Raw genomic sequence first — 19,633 nt, 5'->3', positions numbered from 1 at the left:
CTGTTTCTATACCCATGTAGGGGCTGGTGATAATGACAAAAAATAATGTCTCAATATTGTCACAATGACCATATTCAGACAATATTATGACAGGCTCTCCTGTCATTGTGTAAGATTCAAGTGTTACACAAAAAGTTAATGAACTGTAAAATTAACCCCAAAAATGTTACTTGGAAAAATGATTTATAGGCATAGTAACATATCACAAGTCCCATGGAACAGTCTTTAAAACTTTTAGGACTAATGATGAACTTAAGGCAGTTGAAATTAAGTTTTGCCGGCAAACTTGTTTATATATGACTAATCGCGCACTAATCCAATTCCTGACTGATAAAATAAAATGCACGCTGCGATTTGCTACAATTCTTTACAACCTCATTCTAGTTTTTAATTGTAAAGGTTGAGAGAGAGAAAGCTGAGACATGCTGCATAGTGATGTTTGGAATGCAGCCAGTTTTGTTGAAGCTGTCACCTGCTGAGTGTCTGTCCATCACTAGTGTCTGTGTTGTATGAATATAAGCTCACCTTCAACCAGTTCCCAAGTCAGTCTAAGGTCAAGGTGTGTAAGGTTGTCTGCCTGTCAAGAGTCGAGCACAATTAGGACGCCTGTGCTGTTTAAATTCAGTCACATATGTATACAAGTCAGCTGTTTTACTTCATTGACCAAAAACCTTTCTGTACATAACCTCCTGTACCTATTTCTTGCACCAATCATATAAAGGCTGTCTTGTAGCATCAGTTCTTATTTTAATATTAAAGTTTTTGATTTCGGAACTTTTACTATTTAGTAAAAAATTCAGGTATACATTATTGATTATTGGGGAAATTAAACAGCTCAAAAATACTGCTAAAAAAAGTGCAATTAAAAAACTGATTTGAACACAATGATTTTTAGTGATAGATGCCCATGAATCACTCTAGAACCTACCTGGATAACTGATGGATGACACAGATATAACACCACAAGTTGATATAAAAGGAAGTACTATTATTCTTTGATGTTCTGTTGTCTACATACAGTGTTTTTTTGTTTTTGTTTTTTTGAGTCCTATCAAAATTGAAAACCAGATCTTCATCAGTGGCTTGTTTGCTCAGCCTTGTCTCTGCTCCTGTCCTGATTAACTTTTTTTTTTTTTTGTCTCTTTCTTCCCCTTGTCCACTCTCGGGTTACAGGTCCTCGTCAGATGGCGTTCTGCTTGGCTGAGCTGCACTTGTGGTCCACCAAGAGCTCACTACAAGTCAATGGTAAAGGCCTTATCTGCTTGTCCAATCTCTCTGCTCCTCTCTCCGTCATTCTCTGCCTTTCTCCTTTTCCTCCAACTGTGTCCAACTCTGTCAGCGCTCACTTTGTTTTCTCACCTCCTCTCAAACGATCAGACCACACAAATGGCCGCATGTCTTCCTTCATTGTCCTCAGTTACTTGACAACTTCTTCCTTCTTTAACTTTCCTTGTGCTCTTTGGCTTCCCAATTGTTAAACCAACCCTCCGTCAAGAGAAAATCTTTTTTTTTCTTTCTTTTCCATTTTGTCTTGTCTTTCACAGTCTGCTGAGCTCCAGGTGTAGATAGTGTCTCTCTGTGGCTGTCTTTGTGTTTGTGTTTGGACGTGTACATGTGCTGTGCTGGGGATGGTGGTGACATATCCTATATTTGTTTGTTTTTTTGCCTGCCCCGTGTGTCTTGCACTATCTTGTAAAATGTGGAAGGATACATCAGAAGAAAAGGGCTTGATCACTGAGGTGTGTCATAGCCAATCAAACCATTTCTTTAGTGAAAAGTAACATTTAAAAAGGGGGAATAAAATACAGTGTTGAATGACTTTGAACTTATGGACTTCCATTACACGAATATTACTTTACAGTTTCCCCTTATAATTTTTTTTATAGTGTGAAAACTAGAGATGAAATAATTAATCACAATTATAGAGACAGCTGGATCAAAATGAATGAACTCATTTAGTCATTTAATGTCATTAATTGCATTGTATGCAAATTGTAAAACATGGCAGGTACTGAGCACAGAAGAAATAATAAAACAAAACACTAGAACAACATAAATGGTGTATTTTAAATGACCTTATCTGTCTGGAAAATTATCTGTCAGCATCACAAGAGTCACCAGTCACCATCATCAAGTCACAATAGCTTGTTGGTCAATTTTCATTACAGGGCCTATATTATGCACTCATTATAATGTTGTTCCCTCATCACAAACATTCCTGGAGTTGTTTTCTTTAATTCACACATGTTTAGCCCACAAACCTGCACATTTAGGTTGAGTTCTTTTCTCAGCCTGAAAATACTTTGTCATGACATGTGGTAATGCAGGAAGTGGCCCACTGTGTTTTTAAATTCCATACACCTTCACTAGAATCATTTGGATAATTTCTGCCTTGAAATTGCCCATCTCTACTGAACTAAGAGTAAAATGTAGTTGTTAATTTGAAAACTATCACTTCATGACATCACAAGGTGGAACAAAGCATTTTGAGTTTGGAGATGTTGACAAATTAATAATAAAAGATTATTCAAACATGTGTGACTGCAACAAATCACAACTTGGATATGTTTTTGAGGAGGTAACAACATACTAATGTGGCTTAAAGCCCACAGGAGTCAGATTTGTGTAATAAACAACCTTTAAACATCTCATATTTTGCCCTTTTACAGAATATGTGTCAATAAAAAATACGCAATTTAATCAATTAATGAAGTAATTGTTAGTAGCAGCCATTTTTTAAACCTACTAACCATTATCACATTTTGGATAAACTCATTTGCGTCCAGCATTATGGTTATATTGGGCATATAAAACTACAAGCCCGCATAAAGTCTCCTACTATATTAGCTTACATCATTCATTTGCAGAGCTGTATGTGCATATGTATTCAGGTGCTGTGTTTGCATGCTCTCCTGTTCTATTAGTGTGACCTGGCCTCGGGAGCAGCGGCAGCAGCCAACAGCAGTGCAGTGATAAAGAAACGATGTGTTGTGCAAATCTGGCTGCTTACGCTTTGGGCCTGCAGCAAAAACACTCCACTCAGCAACTTTGTGTGGTTGTGGACATACTCGCAGGGCTTCTCCTCCTGCCCACTTCTGTCTAGTTTTAAATATATATGTCTTATGTGTAAATCTGCCTCTCCCTCAGGTGGTGACAGGTTAAGGCACTCCTCTGTCTTTATTAAAACCCCTCCGCGCCCTCCATTCCAACTCGGACCCCCTTCCAATTCACCCTTCCCTCTCTCCCTCCCTTACTCTCCCTCCTTGGGTCTTATCTTAGCTCCGGCGCAGGCAGACGGGACAGGCCACTGGCTGATAGCGATTGTTTATCCCGCTGTGCGAAATTGCTGATCTGTCTTGTGCTTTTCCCTGACAGCGAGATGCTCATCGTTTTTTGCTCTGTCTTTCTCTCCCTCTCCTCTGCCCCACAGATACAGATATTGGCACCTATCAGTACTACGATAAAGGAGAGCCAGGTAAATAGTGTTTATATTGGATGTCTGTTTGTGGTAAAGATAACTGGTATTTGTCTTGTTTTTGCAGTGTATGTATATTTTCTTATAGGAGGAAGGGATTTTGGTAGCAACTATATTACTTACACATATTACTGCTGCTATACAGCTTCTTGTCCCCCACACTGGACATTGCCAATATACACTTAGACTGTTAATATGTGGGATTAGAACCTTAAACCTTTAAATACACATTCCACACATTGGTTATTATTAGTCCTGTCTGCCCGTCTATCTCTTCTGCCTGTATTCGTGTTGACCTGAGGTCCTGCTACACAGCGATAGGAAAACTAAACTGTTGACTTTTGCCTAGATCACATAGCACAAGGCCCCATGTAGTCCAGCCTCATATTGCCTCGGGCTGAAGGTTTCTCTTACCATCAGGAAACCTGCTCATAGTACTCCAGTCTGATCCACTGTGAAGAGATGGGCCTCTTTCGCTTGTTGGATCTATAGACCACTTTATTTGATCTTCACTGGCACAATCACAGACACTACATCATAGTCCATACAGAAAATTTGCTGTTTTAGTGTATTTCACACAGTATACTTTATAGTTAAAATGGTAGTGTTCCATCTACGAGAAAAAAATCTATTTATGCATATTCTTCTATAATCCTTTTTTTCCAAATCTTATTTTGTTGTACAGTGTTTCTGTACCTCCTCTCACTGCGCCTGTATTTCATCATGTGGTTCTCTCCCTCGCCTCTCATCTGAGAAGATACCTTCTCTTTCATTTCAATCTTCACAAGAGAGACGATGCTCTCGCTCCAAATCCTTTCATTTGGAGGATTACTAAAGTGTGGCTTGATATCAGAGTAGAGCAGGGAGGGGGAGCCACAGACAAGGGGAGCTGAATCACTATCCAAAAGTATCCTAATACTTCACACTGGAGCTTGGGTCAGGGCCACACCAGAGATTACAGTACACTCCACGTCTGACTTGTGTGGTTAGAATCATGCTATGACATGTAGCTTTAGAAAGTCTCTGTGTGTGTTTGTAGGGAGAGGCTTCATGACAGTATTACCATGTGTGTGTTTCTTTTGAATTTGTGCAGAGTTATGTCATATAGTTTTATTTGTATTTATTTTGAAAAAAAAATTGTAAGAAAAATTTTTTATTTTATTTTTTGTCTTGGATAGGTCCTAACTGTGCTGTAGCTATAGAAAGACAATTTTGTTATACAAGAGAAACTGCTTCAATTAAATAAGAAATAATTCTTTTTGTAACCACTAGAGGGAGACCCAAGCTCATCTGAGTGACTCTAGGGGTGCCCTGCAGCCAGGCCCCCTGGCTGAGGAGCAGGTGCCCATGTCTGGGCCTGTCTGGCCTCTTATCTGATTAATACTACTAATCCTGGAGCTGCTCCTGCCTGCCAGAGAGCCTAGCGCCACACTGGCCACTTTCTTGCCTCAGGCATCTGGGCCATGACGCTTGGTTTTAGGTTGCATTGTGCCAACACACGCTTTTGGAGTTGCTAGGATGTTTGAGCTCTAGATGAAATCACTGCCCACTTCCTCTTTTGTGCAAGTTACACACTCATTAAATGTCTGGCTTTTTTGTTGCAGCTGGCCCACTTGAGCATCACTATTACAATGAGAAACAGCATTTCTGTGAAGGTGAGTTAGCAGCTGATGGCCCTCTCCCAGATAATTGAGTAGATCTTATAAGAAGGTTGAAGTAGTGGCCGTCTCCCACTGAATGACCATCTTGTGTAAACGACTCTTCTCAGCAGTCAACTGTACCATCTCTCCCTCTCGTGCTTCTTTCCCTGATTGTCACCCAGTAGTGGAATACAAACAGCCTTATCAGGAGACGAACACTCACCCCCACAACCACACACATAGTCCATCGCTTATTTGCATGCATCTGTTTACCTCCCCTTCCCACTCATTCTTAATGGAGAACCCTTTTTAATAGTTTGTTTCAGTTGAGATCAAAAGGCAGGCAGGCAAATAAACAGATAGCAGTGTGATTGTGTAGTGAAAACAGCAGACCTCCTCCACATTTTCCTCTCCCACTGAAAGTATAAACCAAGAAGCAGATGCACAAATTCAATTAGCTCTTTTAAAAGCCTCTCCTTTCCTCCCGTGGTGTAATCACTAGAGATTCATGCAGTGACGGGTGGCTGTGAAATTAAAATGCATGTGAAAGATATGTGCTAACTGCAAGGTTGCATTTGGTAGATAACTTTGGTCCTAAACTCTTTGCTTTTAAATTTCCATTTGCAATTTTCAAAGTATGATTCTCAGTCACATGTTTCCTTGAAAGTCATGATCTTTATAATTCACAATAAATAAGAATGGTATGAAATTGTATGTGTTATTATTATTACTTTTTTAAACTTGTTTATAATATGTGAATAATTTCTTGATTTTCACAGTCCTAACCTTCTAAAAATGTTATTTGTTCTTTGTAGCTCGAGGTCTTGCATGGATCCCTAGAAATCACAGACCTGAGAAGCTTCGTGATTCGCTGAAAGAGTTGGAGGTACACGCCCCCTCTCTTAACCTCCCAGGGACCCCCTCCCTTCCACCTTCATCGTCTTTCCCTCTCGGGGGAGTTTGGGAGTTTTCCCTTTCCGAAACGGCCGATTGATTAACAAATAAGGGCATTCTCTCTCTATTCTCCCTCTCTCTCCACTCGCGATGTCATTTCTCGTTTGTTCTCTTTTCTCCCTGTGCTCTCTCATCACCTCTCTTTCGGCCTGGCTCTGTCATCGAGGGGGATATTTGAGGGGATCAGGGTCTACAGACTGCCCCTCATCCTTCCTCCCTTCCTCTCTTCCTCTTCTTCGCCTCAGAACTTGTGGAAGTACAGACCAAGCTTTGTTTTGCCAGGACCTGTCTGTTCCACGAGAATGCATGCACATAGACAACATTAGCCGTCCATGCACCTCCCTCCTGTCACCCATAACTATTGTCTGAAACTAGAAACACCCCGACTCACCTCCACACCCACACTCCTTCCCTCTCTCCTCCCATCCAATCACCCCAGCTGGGCCTGGAATGTGCCTAGAATGAGTGACCTTACGTACACACACACACACACACACTACACACTACACACCACTTGCATGTCCTTTAATCTCCTTTCTCTCCATAACATAATTATTTTGTAAAAGAATCAAATCTAACTCTGCATTTCTTACATGACAGTATATGTTTTACTCCCGCCACTCTTGTCACCTTGTCCATGCAGGAACTGTTGCTGACCAGCACCTGCATTCACACCAGATGGAGAAGCAAGCACTGTTGCCAGGTACACACCCCTCTAAAGCCGCTGATGCAGATAAACAGGGCCTTTTGGTGTCCAAAAGTGACTCACTATTCTATTTATATTTATTTTGAATATTTAGCCAAGAAAAAGTAATGATAATTGTTAATAATTATATACAGAGTATACCTCAGTATCCTATACAGATTTTACTCTGAGATGCAGAGGCTGTATTAGCACTAATAAATGAGTGGTTGCAGGTCTTAGAACTGAATTTTTTTGTACACTGTTCTTTGGTGATAGTGTGATCAATCAATGATAAAATATTACCACTTTATTTGTGCAGTTGATGCTGAGCAATGGGATTTTGATAACGCTATCACTGAATGGACCTCAGTTGGAACAAATATGTGTGGACCGCACATTAGTTGGACGACTTCCAGGCAACACTGTAACTGATGGTTTGTTAAAATTTCTTTCTATTTCAAAAGCATGAATTTACCTTATTCAGTATGTGCCCAGTCTTTATGGTCTTCTTCTACCAGTGAAACTAATGAACTCTGATGTATTACCACTATGACTGTTACAATACTACAATGTACTGCCTTCTTTTGTTGTTCTTCATAAAAGCCCTGAATGAAATTATGGTGCAAATATTTCAGAGGATGTACTAACACAGTAAGAAGATTTAGGAATAAAAAAATCTAATCATCGTTTTTATGTTTTTTTGTTTTTTTTTCTCACATGGCCTGGATACCCATGTCTGCCCACGGTCATCCACACAGACAGGACTCAACATTTACATTCAAGTATTTGAAAACCGCAAAATGGTCGACCACGCACTTTCTGTCACACTGTCAGCACAAACTACATGCTCAGTCTGACATCTCATGCATTTACAGACACTCACAGCTTTTTCTACTTTGTCACACAATCTCTTTCAATTGAGCACAAACATAACAGGTGCCACAGGTGAGCACTGCAACTTTGGCGGCTAATTGTGGGCAAATCCTTTTGTGCTGTGTGCGTCCAGGGGCCTTCCCTTAAGAGCATCCATCAGTGTTTTTCCTCCATTGTGCATTCCTCCAGGGACTACCACCTCCCCACACTTCCTTGCCTTTGCTCTGCAGCTCTGGCAAGAGTGAATAAGGGGCCGTGGACACCAGCCCAAATCTGCTAATTATTTCTTTCTCTCTGTATCAATTATTTGCCCATAACACCGCCCTATTCCCTTCTACTCAGGTCTCCAGACACCTGATAAAGCCCTGCAGTGTACTCTCCCTGTGCACACACTCATTTGTCCATTTGTTCTAACACATGTAATTACAACACACAATCTTTTTCAGGGTCAGATCCCGGCACTTACAGTAATGTGTGTCCACACATATGCACACAGTCACAAATACACAGGGTCACACACACTCAGCCAGGTACACACAGCACTCGTCTCCCGCTGTGCGCCATTCAAAGCCTCGGAGGCACTAATTATTAGAGTAATGGGTGTGAGAGGGTGGGTTCCGGGGATTTTGTGTGTGTCAGGGGTGTAAGTTAGAGGCTGTTCTAACATCTGTCACTTGTTAAATTAGCTCAGACAATTATAATAGCAAGTCACAAGCTATATCACACCATCAAACACATTTAAAACATCTAATTACCCTGTATAAAGTTACAATGTAATTGTGACTTATGTCAGACTGTGTGTGGCTTTGGGACTTTTGCTGAGTGAGTAGCCAATGCTGCTTTTATTTTTGGAATTCACAGTTTTAGTATAAACTTTGATTCACACGTGACCAAAGTTTAATGTTGGCGTCAACTAAATTTCACTTACACTGAACTGAATATATGCTGGCAAAGTATTTGTCTCAGACTACTAAAACTGGTATCAATGGTGGTTGTTTTGTCTTCTGAGACAATGCAGGCCTATGGCTTCACACTGCAGAATATAATAGATGCCATGCTTTCATCATACCAATTTTTAGATTACATGTACTTTACACCATCAAAGTATTACAAGCTTCCATCGGTTGATGACGAGACTAAGCTGAGCATATGCTCCACGATTAAGCATCCTTAAGTGATTTTTCGTAGCTGGTTTCATTTACCCACGTTTAAAATGTGCTTTGGTTAAGCCTATTGGCCTCTTATGTCAACATGCTGCTGAGGAGATGGCATTAAATGGATTTAGTAGAATGTGTATGAGAGAGGGACTGTGAGCGCCACTAGTTTGTTTCATGCGTGTGGTTTTGAATACATATATGTGACTGTGTTGCTAACAGTGCATGCATAAGACATGGTTCAGAGCTGACATTCATAGTAGCATACATGACATCTGTGCAGTTTCTCTTGCAGTAAGTACACATATACACACAATGGGCGTGTGTATGTGTCAGAGGGGTGCATTGAGGTTTTGGGCTGGGTCAGGAAGGTCTGGCCCTTAATACCAACCCTGCCACCTGCTTCAGTGTTGGGCCAGTCTGTTTTCATATCCACTCCTTCATTTGGGAATGAATAGGATTAAATGTAATCCTGTTTATAGACACCCATAGAGATCAATACTAAACTGCATTTAACTTGATTTGTCTGTAATCTACCACAAAGACGCTTACTATTGCATTAAACCTTGTATGGAAAAGCCAAGACTTTGTTAATAATTTTTTGTCATAGTTTGGGAACTGAAGCATTTTTTTCTTTTAATGCTCTATAATCCAACTTGGTATTTGGGACAGATTTTATTGAGTTAACCTGATTTTAAGATGCGAGTACAATAGTAGTTTGAATCAATTTGAAGTGTAATCATACTTGTACTAGCTGGTAGTTATAAATACTCACACACACCACCATAGCTAATTGCTGGTTAGATTTCTAAATCTCGGGGTGCAGCCTTTCTCGCTCAACTCAAAGCGAAATATCTGAGAGACATGTGTAATACCCCCCTTTCCATTTAATTGGCTTCATAAACAGATTAATTTTGAAGGAGAGGAGCTTAATTGCTAATCAGCGTCTCCATGCAGCTTGTGAAGAGTTGAACAGGATCAAGTGTTTTCTTCTTTCAGAAGACCTCAGAGCCTTCACTATGAGGGGAAAGTAAGAGATGGAGTATAGAAAAAAGATTGTAAAAGTGAAGGATGAACGGAGCGATGAGGGAGAAATGGAAAGCGTGAGTTATTTGCTTTAACTACTGCATCTTTGCTAATGTCATCAACAGCTGTGATTATGTTTTTGCAGCGGTCGTCACTGATAGGCTGATTCTGCTGTCCTTCCTGGAGAAAAGCCAGCTGTGTCTAGTGTACATCAACAAGAAGAACCTCACCTCATCAGACACTGTCCGAAAAGCAGAGAAACTTTCCCCCTCTGAAATCAAGGTAATCAGAAAGTCTACTAAACTAAACTAGAGTTGATTCCTTAATTGACAGAAGGATAATAAAGCAGTGTCCTTAAATTCCTTTTCCAAAGCAAGACGTCTCTGTGTCCTCAATGATCAGCTAGCTAAATGCTAACCTTGGCATTATCACATTACTGCCAGACCCTTTTGTTAAAGTGTGTGCGTGGTGTGGGTTTGTGTAAAAGCAATCGTTCCTGCCGTGAGTCTGTTTCCAGCACGGCTCTGATAAGACACACACTCTCCTTTTGCCTCACACGGACACACACACATATACACGCACACACACACACACATGCATTGAGCCACCACCCAGTGATACACGCCACACGCATGCACTGCACCTTACACATATGTCCGGACACACATGGTACTGCCCATCCCCCCGCACACTCACACCCAGATTGCCCTGGTCCACTGGGCTAAGCTGGAGAAGGGAAAGTGGGGGGTGTTGGGAGGCTAAACTAATCCGGCCCACAGAAAGTGGTTTTTGATTATTGCTGACCAGCAAACGCCAGCAGAAAAAACTAGAAGAGGCAAGAGATGGCAGTGAGGGATGGAAGGATGGAGGAGAGTAGCAGCGATAGAGTGTGTTATTAACCCGCTGATTTCAGATTCTTTGCCTTTTCATTTGTAATCTGTCACTGATCTCTCCGTTTGGCTTTGGGGGCAACGCTTTGTTCCCTTTATCATCATATATCCTTCCATCTTTTTATTCCTGTCTGTATTTTGGCTCCAAATCAAATCCCCCTTCCCCTCACTCCTCCACTAAAGTGTTAGTAGGGCAGACATGGATCAGTGAGCCTCAAATTTACTGTATTCATACAGTGCAGGTTGTCAATGTAATATTTTTGCATTGGCTTTAAAATCGATTTTAGTTCCAAGAGTCTGGTTTTTACAACTCACCTTTTAATTTCAAATGAGATGTTTTTTATATCTCAAGTACTACATTTAAAATTTATAATCTGTGTTTATACCACCGTGGCTAGTGGCTACAGTGTCATATTCTAAGTTCATTGTTCACATTTTTCTTTCGAATGACTTGATCTGTATTATATGACTTGATTATATTTTCTTGCATTTGGTCTTGTGAATATGTCTGCTGATAATACATGCATAGACCTCCAGATTTGGGAGTTTGTATTGACAATGACATACACAAGAAGACAAAATGTGAATAAGCGGGAGTGGACATAAGACCGGGTCACACTTGAAGACTTGCAAATTGACTTTGTTTAAAATGATTTCCATAGAGTGGCCTTTGTGAATGTGTGTGCTGCGTCTGTATGTATGTATTGCATGTACAGTTTCCCTTTATCTCTCCCTTTGTTGTTGTCTTATGTGCATGTTTGTGTGTACCCCCCTTCCCCACATCAACCCAAGTGCCACGAGAGCTCATTACTGTGTGTCTCTGTGTTGTGGCCTGTAGAGCGTGGCAGACCTTCCCAAAAAATATGCACATTGCTAAAACAAAAAGCCCCACAGTACAAAACACATACAAGGACATTAATAATAGAAGATCAAAAACAACCGTAGACAACAACATAGTGAAGTAGATTGGGGAAGGACGTTGAATTTGGGCAACAGATAGTTTCAGGGTGTGTGAAGTCTCAGTTGGGTCAATCAGTGAGTTTTTCAGTAAGTACTTTATATTGCCTTACTCATAAGAAATGGTTGTTTATTATTACCACTAGCACAGATCTTTGCTATCAGCTGTTTTTAATCTCATGTCCAGCTTTTCTGTGTGGAGCTGAGTGGCCAGGGGCGTAGGCTACACCGACGCGTCGCTCTCAATCACCAGCAGGATGTGGCCCTGTGTTGGTGGAGCCAGGAGGAGACTGAAGAGGAGCTGTGGCCATGGGGTCCCACAGAAGCACATACGAACAACCTGGTTCTGCTCAACTGTTCACCCACCGAGGGTCTCAAGGTGAGCAACAAAGCCTCAAAATATAACATAGATTTTTAGTGGTACAAAAAATCATAATAATTTTAAAATTCACTCCAAACAAGAGTGAATTACATAATTTTCTTACATTACCATTGTAACATCCTTCAAATATGTTACCACCTTTATAGAAAACTTCTGAATGACAAGTAAAGTTACAGTGGCATAAACAGTCTGCTAAAAAAAATCTTTAACTTAAAGGTACACTGTGTAACTTTCTAGTGAGAGTCCACTAATGTGAGATATTATTTTTTCGCCTAGAATGTTCCTCACTATGGCATTTAATGTGTTCATCTTGAATTTAATCAATTGCACGTGTATTTATTGCTGAGAATGATGCCTTGAAACGCATGCATTCTTACAGTGAGCAGGGTCACCGCTTCGCAGATCTGACCTGTAACTTAGCTTAGTGGCGTCACCTAATTTTTTCCACAGAGATAGATATGTTTAATGTCATATTGTTACAAGCACAGCAATAACTTCTCCATGAAAATAAGCAGGTGACAGACCCACCATCAGAACAGTTTTTTGGAGTTTTAGATTAACTTTTGACATATTTTTGCTTCTAAAACTCTCACAAAAAACATTTATAGTTAGTCCTTACCACTGTAATGTGACTTGAATAATCACAGTTCTCGATTAAACAAATAATCACAATATTCCAACTCTAAACAGAGCAATTATTCAACTCAAAGTGTGTGAATCTTGTGAACAAGTTCTCATAGATCAACCTTTAGCCATGAAGAGGAGCTGCACTGCTGATTGGGTTTTAGAGGTGGTATATCATTAATTTTAAATTAAGAAAGTGCAAAATAAGCACAGTCACAGTATAGCATGTAAAAAATATGAACACGATACGATTTTGATATTTGTCGATTTGTAATTAAAAAAACAGACTGTGTTAATAAGTTTCTATATTATTGACTATTTATGACAACTGATTTTATGTATTATTTTTATTAAGAGCTGCACAGATTTGGTAGCATTAGTATGTATATTGGTTTCAAAATGGTGGTAAATCTGTGCACTTGGTCCATTACTGAAAGTTAACCTATTAACATATCATTTAAAAACATTTTCATATCTTACCATTTCCTATTCAACATTCACAGACAAGCAGATATTCCACTGTTGATTCCCCTACACAAAAACAGGAGGTACAAGGAGCAAGTTCCATATTAGCCACTGCAAAATACTCACCACAGAAGCAGGAGAGAAAATGTTTTACGAATTGCATGCTAAGACAAGTAATTCTTCAGTTGCAAATAAGGGAGAGATGAAAAGTAGGGGGGGCTTTATGAATATTGAAATAATCAAAGCTTATGTTGTTTGCTGTTTTTCCACATCTCGCATGTTGGAACGCACTCAACATTTATCGCACTCCTTCACCGAGTTTATTCCTTCTTCTGGCCCTCTCCCTCCCACCGTTGTTTCACTCCTCCTTCCTTTCCTCCACGCTTCCAGAACATTAAAGTGTCTTTGCGGGTCTGCGCCATCGCGTGCTAATGAAAGCGTTTGTTGTCATTTTTCAGATGCGCGGTGTGAAATTAAGCGAGCAGTTTATGTAAGAGCCGTGAAGAGAATCAAACGCCAGGCACACATCGGGAGACGGCAGCTACTTCAATCACTTCAAGCTCATATATATGTTCCTTTTGTTCAGTTTGCTATCTGCCGCACTAAGCCAATTTTCTAGCCAGTCTCTCGGCATTTAAAAAAGTCTGATTTCATTCCCTATGTGGTCTTAATTCATACCCCCCTCTACTTCATGCTGATAAGTGGAGCCATGGCATGCAGGGGGTTGGAAGGTGCGAAGAAGAGAAAAACACATTTTTATGCAGCCTGTTAACATTTTTAATGATCTTTCTCCATGGTTCCCTCCTTTAACCCCACCTGCCTCATTACACACTTGCAAACACATTGATTATATGCGCCGACATTTGTGTAAAATTAAGTTGCAAATAATTTCCATTAATCAAAAATAGTTATTTTAACTACTATGACATAAACCAATGCATTTCACTTTGATTTGTTAAATTAGATGTTATTTACTGTTTACACATGGACGATTCTATGGTGTTATCTCTCACCAAACACTCGTATGCGTTCATTAGATCTACTTTCTAGTGACTGAGACATTATCATCTAAAGCAAAATTCTGCTCTTATGGCTTATAGCTTAAATGTCAAAAATTACAAATTTTTCCCTCACAATATATAGTGTTGTCACTTACAAATATACTAATACTGGAATAAAAAATACAATATTTTATATACTTTTTATTATGCATTGAGTGTTGGAATGTCTCAGTAATATTCCCATCACACCACAATTACTGTTTCTGCACAAGCACCAATTATGACAGTGGGAGAGCGTTATATTTCGAATAGTAATTTTGCTGCGACTTCTGCATTTTTTCACATCACTACAGCCACTAACCCTATTTCCCATACCTAAAAATGTCCCCCCACCACCCACTGTCCCTTCATCCCCCCACTCTCCTCTGAGTCCCTCAGTCTCTCCACCAGTCTCTCCCTGTCTTTCTCTGCTCCGTGAGCTGGAAAATTGGCTTCAAAAGGCCACTGCTGTGAACAAGGGCCAGCCACACAGTTGGGCCCGTCCGCTTTATCTTTTACGCCACGGAGGGGAAAAAAGGTGCCAGCGAGTGAGAGAGAAGAAGAATGGAAAAGAATAGTTTTGACCAGTCACTGAAACCAATAACCAGTAGAAAGCTACTTACTAGAGGCTTGTGTCTGACTGGGGCCTATTCCTACATTAACTTTATACTGCTTTTACTTGCACTCACCATGCAGGTTTGAGGTATTCCCACCTGCTAAACCACTTATTATCAACGTCCTAGTTTTCATACTTCCTGCAGACATATTTTCTCAAATTTGTCTTGTATTTAGGTCCCCGGGTGCTTTAGGGCTTAGCTGGAGAAATGTCACTGGACCCCAGCACTGTCCTGTCTCTATAATCTCATGATTAGCAATGTTTCCTTCAGGGGTTGTTTGCATCTATCCAAAAGTAAATGTACATAAAAACACAACATTGTGGCACTCAATGGCCTAGACTCCAAATGTAACTAGGTTTGACATTTCAAATGGTAAGAACTAGATTTAATGCTCCCTTTTAGATACTGTGCATTCAACACTGTACATGAATCTTTCTGAGAAACGGTATCAAAACACCCACACACAGTCAACTACTGACAGATAGGTATGACCAGTCTAACACTGGATAAAGCCTTAAAGTTATAGTTTATAGTGCATGCTGGACTGGTGTTTGCAGTAGTGTCTTGTGGTGCCTGTGTTTTCCTTTTAAGGGTCACGTATGGGAGGACAGAGCTGAATCAGCTGTGCCTCCTCCTAACGGTGCCATGGTGGCATGCTGGCACCGGGCAGCAGGCCTGAGCTGGGCAGGCGATGAAACAGCGCAGGGGATAAGATGAGGTGGAGGGTCAAACTCTGTACACCTCAAGTGTGCTTACTGTGACAGCATTCTGGACATGCTATGTTTGTGTACTATTTATTTGTGAGCTTAGTACATGTATGTGACAAATGGGAGAAATGTAGCCCTCCAGATATCTGTGCTCACCTTGTATAGCTCACACTTCACATGGGGTGCAGTCTGTCTAAAATAAACACACACAGCACCTACCCCCCAGGGAGCCACAGTAGCAGGTTGTGGGGGATTATAGAGGGGAAAAGCTTTTGGGGGACAGTCATCTGCTCCTCAACTGGTCTAGTCGATGGGCAGGAAAAGAACTTCATTCCTGCCTCTAAGTCCCCTTTTGGCCATGCCTGCCAAAATACTGGGCCGGGTAGCTTTGCGAAAGATGGATGGCAGGCAGGCAGCCGATCCCTCTTTCTGTCTACATGGCAAAAAGAAATGGGCTCATTTAGCCAAAGCTGCCATGGTCAGTGCAGGCCTCTGATAGAGGCTTTGGTAAGGTGAAATCCTCTCTAAAAGCGCTCTTACCGGCTGTGGAAGAGTTGGGCAGCTGATTTGTTTTGTATTGTCTTCCCACTGTGTTTGGTTCCATGTGGGTGTTTATCAACAGTACCACCAGTGGCATTGCCTCTCTCACTCCATGTCAACACTCACTTTGTGCCATCTCTCACTAACAGTCCTAGTGCACAAGTGAATAATCTGAATTCTTGCTCAAACAGTCATCACAATAGCTGATTTTACCTGAAATGTGTTCCATTGGGGGGCAGATTGGGCTCTATACTCAGCTTGTTTATCATATGGTTTTGGAAAATGGAAAACTCAGAGAGGAAAGGAAAAAGGGAAAAAAAAGGAAATATAGTCTGTACCAGATTTGGCTATTTTGGCTACTTCCGCCCTACAGTCTCTGTGCAGCAGTATACAGCAATATATGATTGACAACTTAGAGTAAAGTAGATTGTTTAGTTGTAATATGTGGTGGTAGAAAAAGTTTCTACCACCCACAGATAACTTCCTCTGAAACTTTTTCTACCATGGACCACTCCTGGCCCAGTGAGGGATTATGCTGACTTGTAATAAGTGGATGTTAAACTACATATTTGTTTGTGTTCCTTTCTCTAGGTTCTGAACTCCATCCACACTGAAGGCAACCCAATTGAATGCCACTTTAGTCTTCTCCAGCCTTATCAGCTCTTGACAGTAGAGCTTCCTCAAACATCCCAAACCTCAGAAGGGTCTCAGGCTGACTCCTGTGTTTATGAATGTGCTCGTGGACGACTTCACCGTCTTTCTGTCACCCATATCCCACTCCCATCCCAGCCCACCTGCTGCTCCACTCACCCCTCAGAGAGCATGCTTCTGCTGGGCTTGAAGGACTCCTCCCTGGTGCTGTACGACCAGCGGCGCCGAGTTTCTCTTCTTGCCTCTTGCCCTGTGCCCCCTGCCCTTTTGGCCTGGCATCCATCTGGTGCTATAGTGGTAGTTGGGGGAGGGCAGGATGAGGTGATGTGTTTCGATGTAGGCTTGGCTCATTTAGGCCTGACGTTGTTATCTGAAGAGATGACCTCAGCTGCCACTCTACAACTGGCCCAGCACCTGCGCTGCTCTGCCAGTCTGGCGGGACTGCACTGGGGGTCCGTGCTGGATGGAGGCCCAGAGGGGACAATGACCCTAATGTTGGCATTTCACACTGGACCTCTTGGTGTGCTGAGATTTAAATTTGGTAAGCTAAATGCTCACTAATATTTAGCGTAATCTAGATAGTATGGATACCTATTACTAGTTTACAGGCTTTAGTGGTGGGTGTTTAACCTGTTTTCCCTATAGACAAATGTATTTTCAGTTTTGACTTGTAGATGAAGCTGAATACATTTCCTTTTTGTCCTAGCAGCTTCCTTCTGAAGCAGTTTGAACTCTCCTATCTTTGTTTTGGTACCAAATGTAAATACATCAGTCCCAGACCCTCTTCCTGCAGAGGACTGAGTCAAGTTAATTTGTTGATGAGCGGCAAGGTTAGCAAGAGTCACACTCTCAGAGGTCATTCAATAATCACCCCAGGGCAAGAGCTCCCCAGGTGCTTTCTGGGATGCATTTTTCCGATAAATCATTTACAGTGGACGCACAGTCCCACGAGGGTTCTAGATAAAGTTTGCCAATCAATTTTTTCAAAGGCACTATCCACACATTTAACAGTCTGACCAAGTGACTGTATGTTTAATTGTGACTGAGTAAACAGTGATGTGTGACAGTGACCCACAGTGTGAATGCAGTTGTGAGTGGGAGGAGAGAGAAGGTAGAAGAATGTGCGCACTTAAGTGTGTGTTTGCCTGTGTGTGCAGGGAAGGGGGATGTCTTCCAACAATAGCTACCCCTCCTCTGATCGTCTGCCAAGGTTTTGATGAAGAAAGTCACTGCTCGTTGTTTTTCTGTGATAATTCTTTCTCCTGTGTGTGTATTCTTCTATTTCTGTCTCTCTGAATGCACACATACACTCTAACTTGTTTATTTGTTAGCTTGTGTTACTTTTGATACTGACTTGTTCGTAAAGCTTGCTAAATAACAGAATGGGAGAGTCGGGAGGCTGCAAGGAAGAAAGAGTTGGCTTGGCTCCAAGCTCTCTTTTTCCATAGGAGACAGGCCTCCCTGGTACACCCCACCCCCCAAGCCTCCTGCTGCAACAACTTATCTCATCTGGGCACACATTGGCCATGGCTGGGCCCGCAGTGGTGCAGGCTGGGAAATGCAAACTAGTAAACATGCTGAAAGACACATTATAAAGGACTGGTCATTATAAAAATAGTTGCAGATAGAAGTGATGTTGCTGTGATGTTTACTTAGATTCACCTCATGCACTCCCTTTGTGTGCCTGATGTCCCACACCTGCATATTAAACACAGATATATAAGCCACTCTTAGAGGATCTTTAGACGATTTAGAACCTTGCAAACTGCCAACTTGTGATTTTTCTGAAGCATTGTCTCACTATACATTAAATGTCCTGTGAAATTAATGTCAGCATTGCAACTGCTTCTATAACTGCAACATTACTTTGTATTATATAATATTTAACACAGTGTTCAATTCTTTTCTTTCAATTTTACCTGGCTTGATAGGGACTCTGTCTGGGGGCCACATGGGTCCCGAGGAGGTGCTACAGCAGAGACTGCACTGTGGTCAGGTGCAAGAGGCTCTGGGCATCCTGGAGGCCCTGGACTTTAACACTGCAGGAGACCAGTGTTTCAGAGGCCTCAGCTCCATCATCAACCACCTCCTCAGACTGCCTCTTAATATGGAGAGAGAAAGTGAGTTCAGTACAAACGCATTTACTTTTAGCTTTGGATAAATTAAACATGCAACCCTTACTACAGCAATTTTAATAGTAATAATAATAATAGTCATGCATGCATTTTATACAGTGCTTTTCGGACGCTCAAAGCCTATATTTATAATATTGTTTTTTTGAACAACAGATCTATTGACAAACATTGCCTATGAACATGACTTTCTCTGGTCAATTCTGAAGTTGTTTTTGTCTGTAGATCAGCTGGAAGCAGCCCTGGGTGTATTTTATGCTGCTCGTGCCCCTTTATGTGATACAGTGATTCTGGAGTACCGAGACCCTGTGAGCAAGTACGCCCGGCGCTTTTTTCATCACCTCCTCAGGTAACCTCCTCGCTTCCTTCAGCTGTGCACATACACTGTTTTCCCTAATTTCCTCCCTTGAGGGAAGCACTGCTTTGTGTTGTGCTTCTGTGGGAGGTCAGAGGTCAGATTTAGCTTTGGTGCGAGCCCTCCTGGAGTTTTGTACCTTTAATATGTAACATTCGCTTTCAAGTAGATTGTTTCTGAAGGTAAATCAAAACATATGCTGTGTATGTGACTTCAGATCATTGATTTGGCTCTACTTTCCACTCAAATAGACAGATTTAAGGACAATCTGTTTAAGGCATTACCAGGACCAATATTCAGTCAATACGGCTTACCACTGCTATTTTAATAAGCCTAAAAAAGCAGTGGCCTTTGAATTTAATTTCAGTACACACTCAGACACATAGAAATGCAGCTTTGAGTCATTCACAACACATGCACCTGTTTAGACTGTTGTTTCATTTTCCCTTCTGCCATGAGAGCCTTT

The 19,633-nt window shown here is 41.3% G+C and overlaps 1 protein-coding gene across 3 annotated transcripts in view; it reads left to right on the top strand.

Moving 5' to 3' along the window:
* Positions 1-19,633, top strand: part of wdpcp (WD repeat containing planar cell polarity effector) — a 48,726-nt gene that overhangs the window by 12,194 nt on the left and 16,899 nt on the right. For 2 of the 3 annotated variants that reach the window (XM_055162355.1, XM_055162354.1), the window contains exons 4-14: positions 1,174-1,245; positions 3,431-3,475; positions 5,080-5,130; positions 5,931-6,001; positions 6,713-6,772; positions 7,074-7,188; positions 9,953-10,089; positions 11,842-12,033; positions 16,621-17,221; positions 18,612-18,800; positions 19,038-19,161. In XM_055162355.1, coding sequence (XP_055018330.1) covers positions 1,185-1,245; positions 3,431-3,475; positions 5,080-5,130; positions 5,931-6,001; positions 6,713-6,772; positions 7,074-7,188; positions 9,953-10,089; positions 11,842-12,033; positions 16,621-17,221; positions 18,612-18,800; positions 19,038-19,161 — 1,646 coding nt within the window. In that variant the 5' untranslated portion in view covers positions 1,174-1,184. Of the gene's footprint in view, positions 1-1,173; positions 1,246-3,430; positions 3,476-5,079; positions 5,131-5,930; positions 6,002-6,712; positions 6,773-7,073; positions 7,189-7,580; positions 9,885-9,932; positions 10,090-11,841; positions 12,034-16,620; positions 17,222-18,611; positions 18,801-19,037; positions 19,162-19,633 lie in introns of those variants that run through there. The other variant, XM_055162356.1, reaches the window with a different exon arrangement.

The sequence above is a fragment of the Boleophthalmus pectinirostris genome, unplaced genomic scaffold, assembly GCF_026225935.1.
Source record: "Boleophthalmus pectinirostris isolate CB_2022bp ecotype Guang Dong unplaced genomic scaffold, ASM2622593v1 HiC_scaffold_5, whole genome shotgun sequence".
Taxonomy (NCBI): Eukaryota; Metazoa; Chordata; class Actinopteri; order Gobiiformes; family Gobiidae; genus Boleophthalmus; species Boleophthalmus pectinirostris.
Note: the sequence above shows the minus strand (reverse complement) of the source record. Positions and strands in the feature narration are given on the sequence as shown.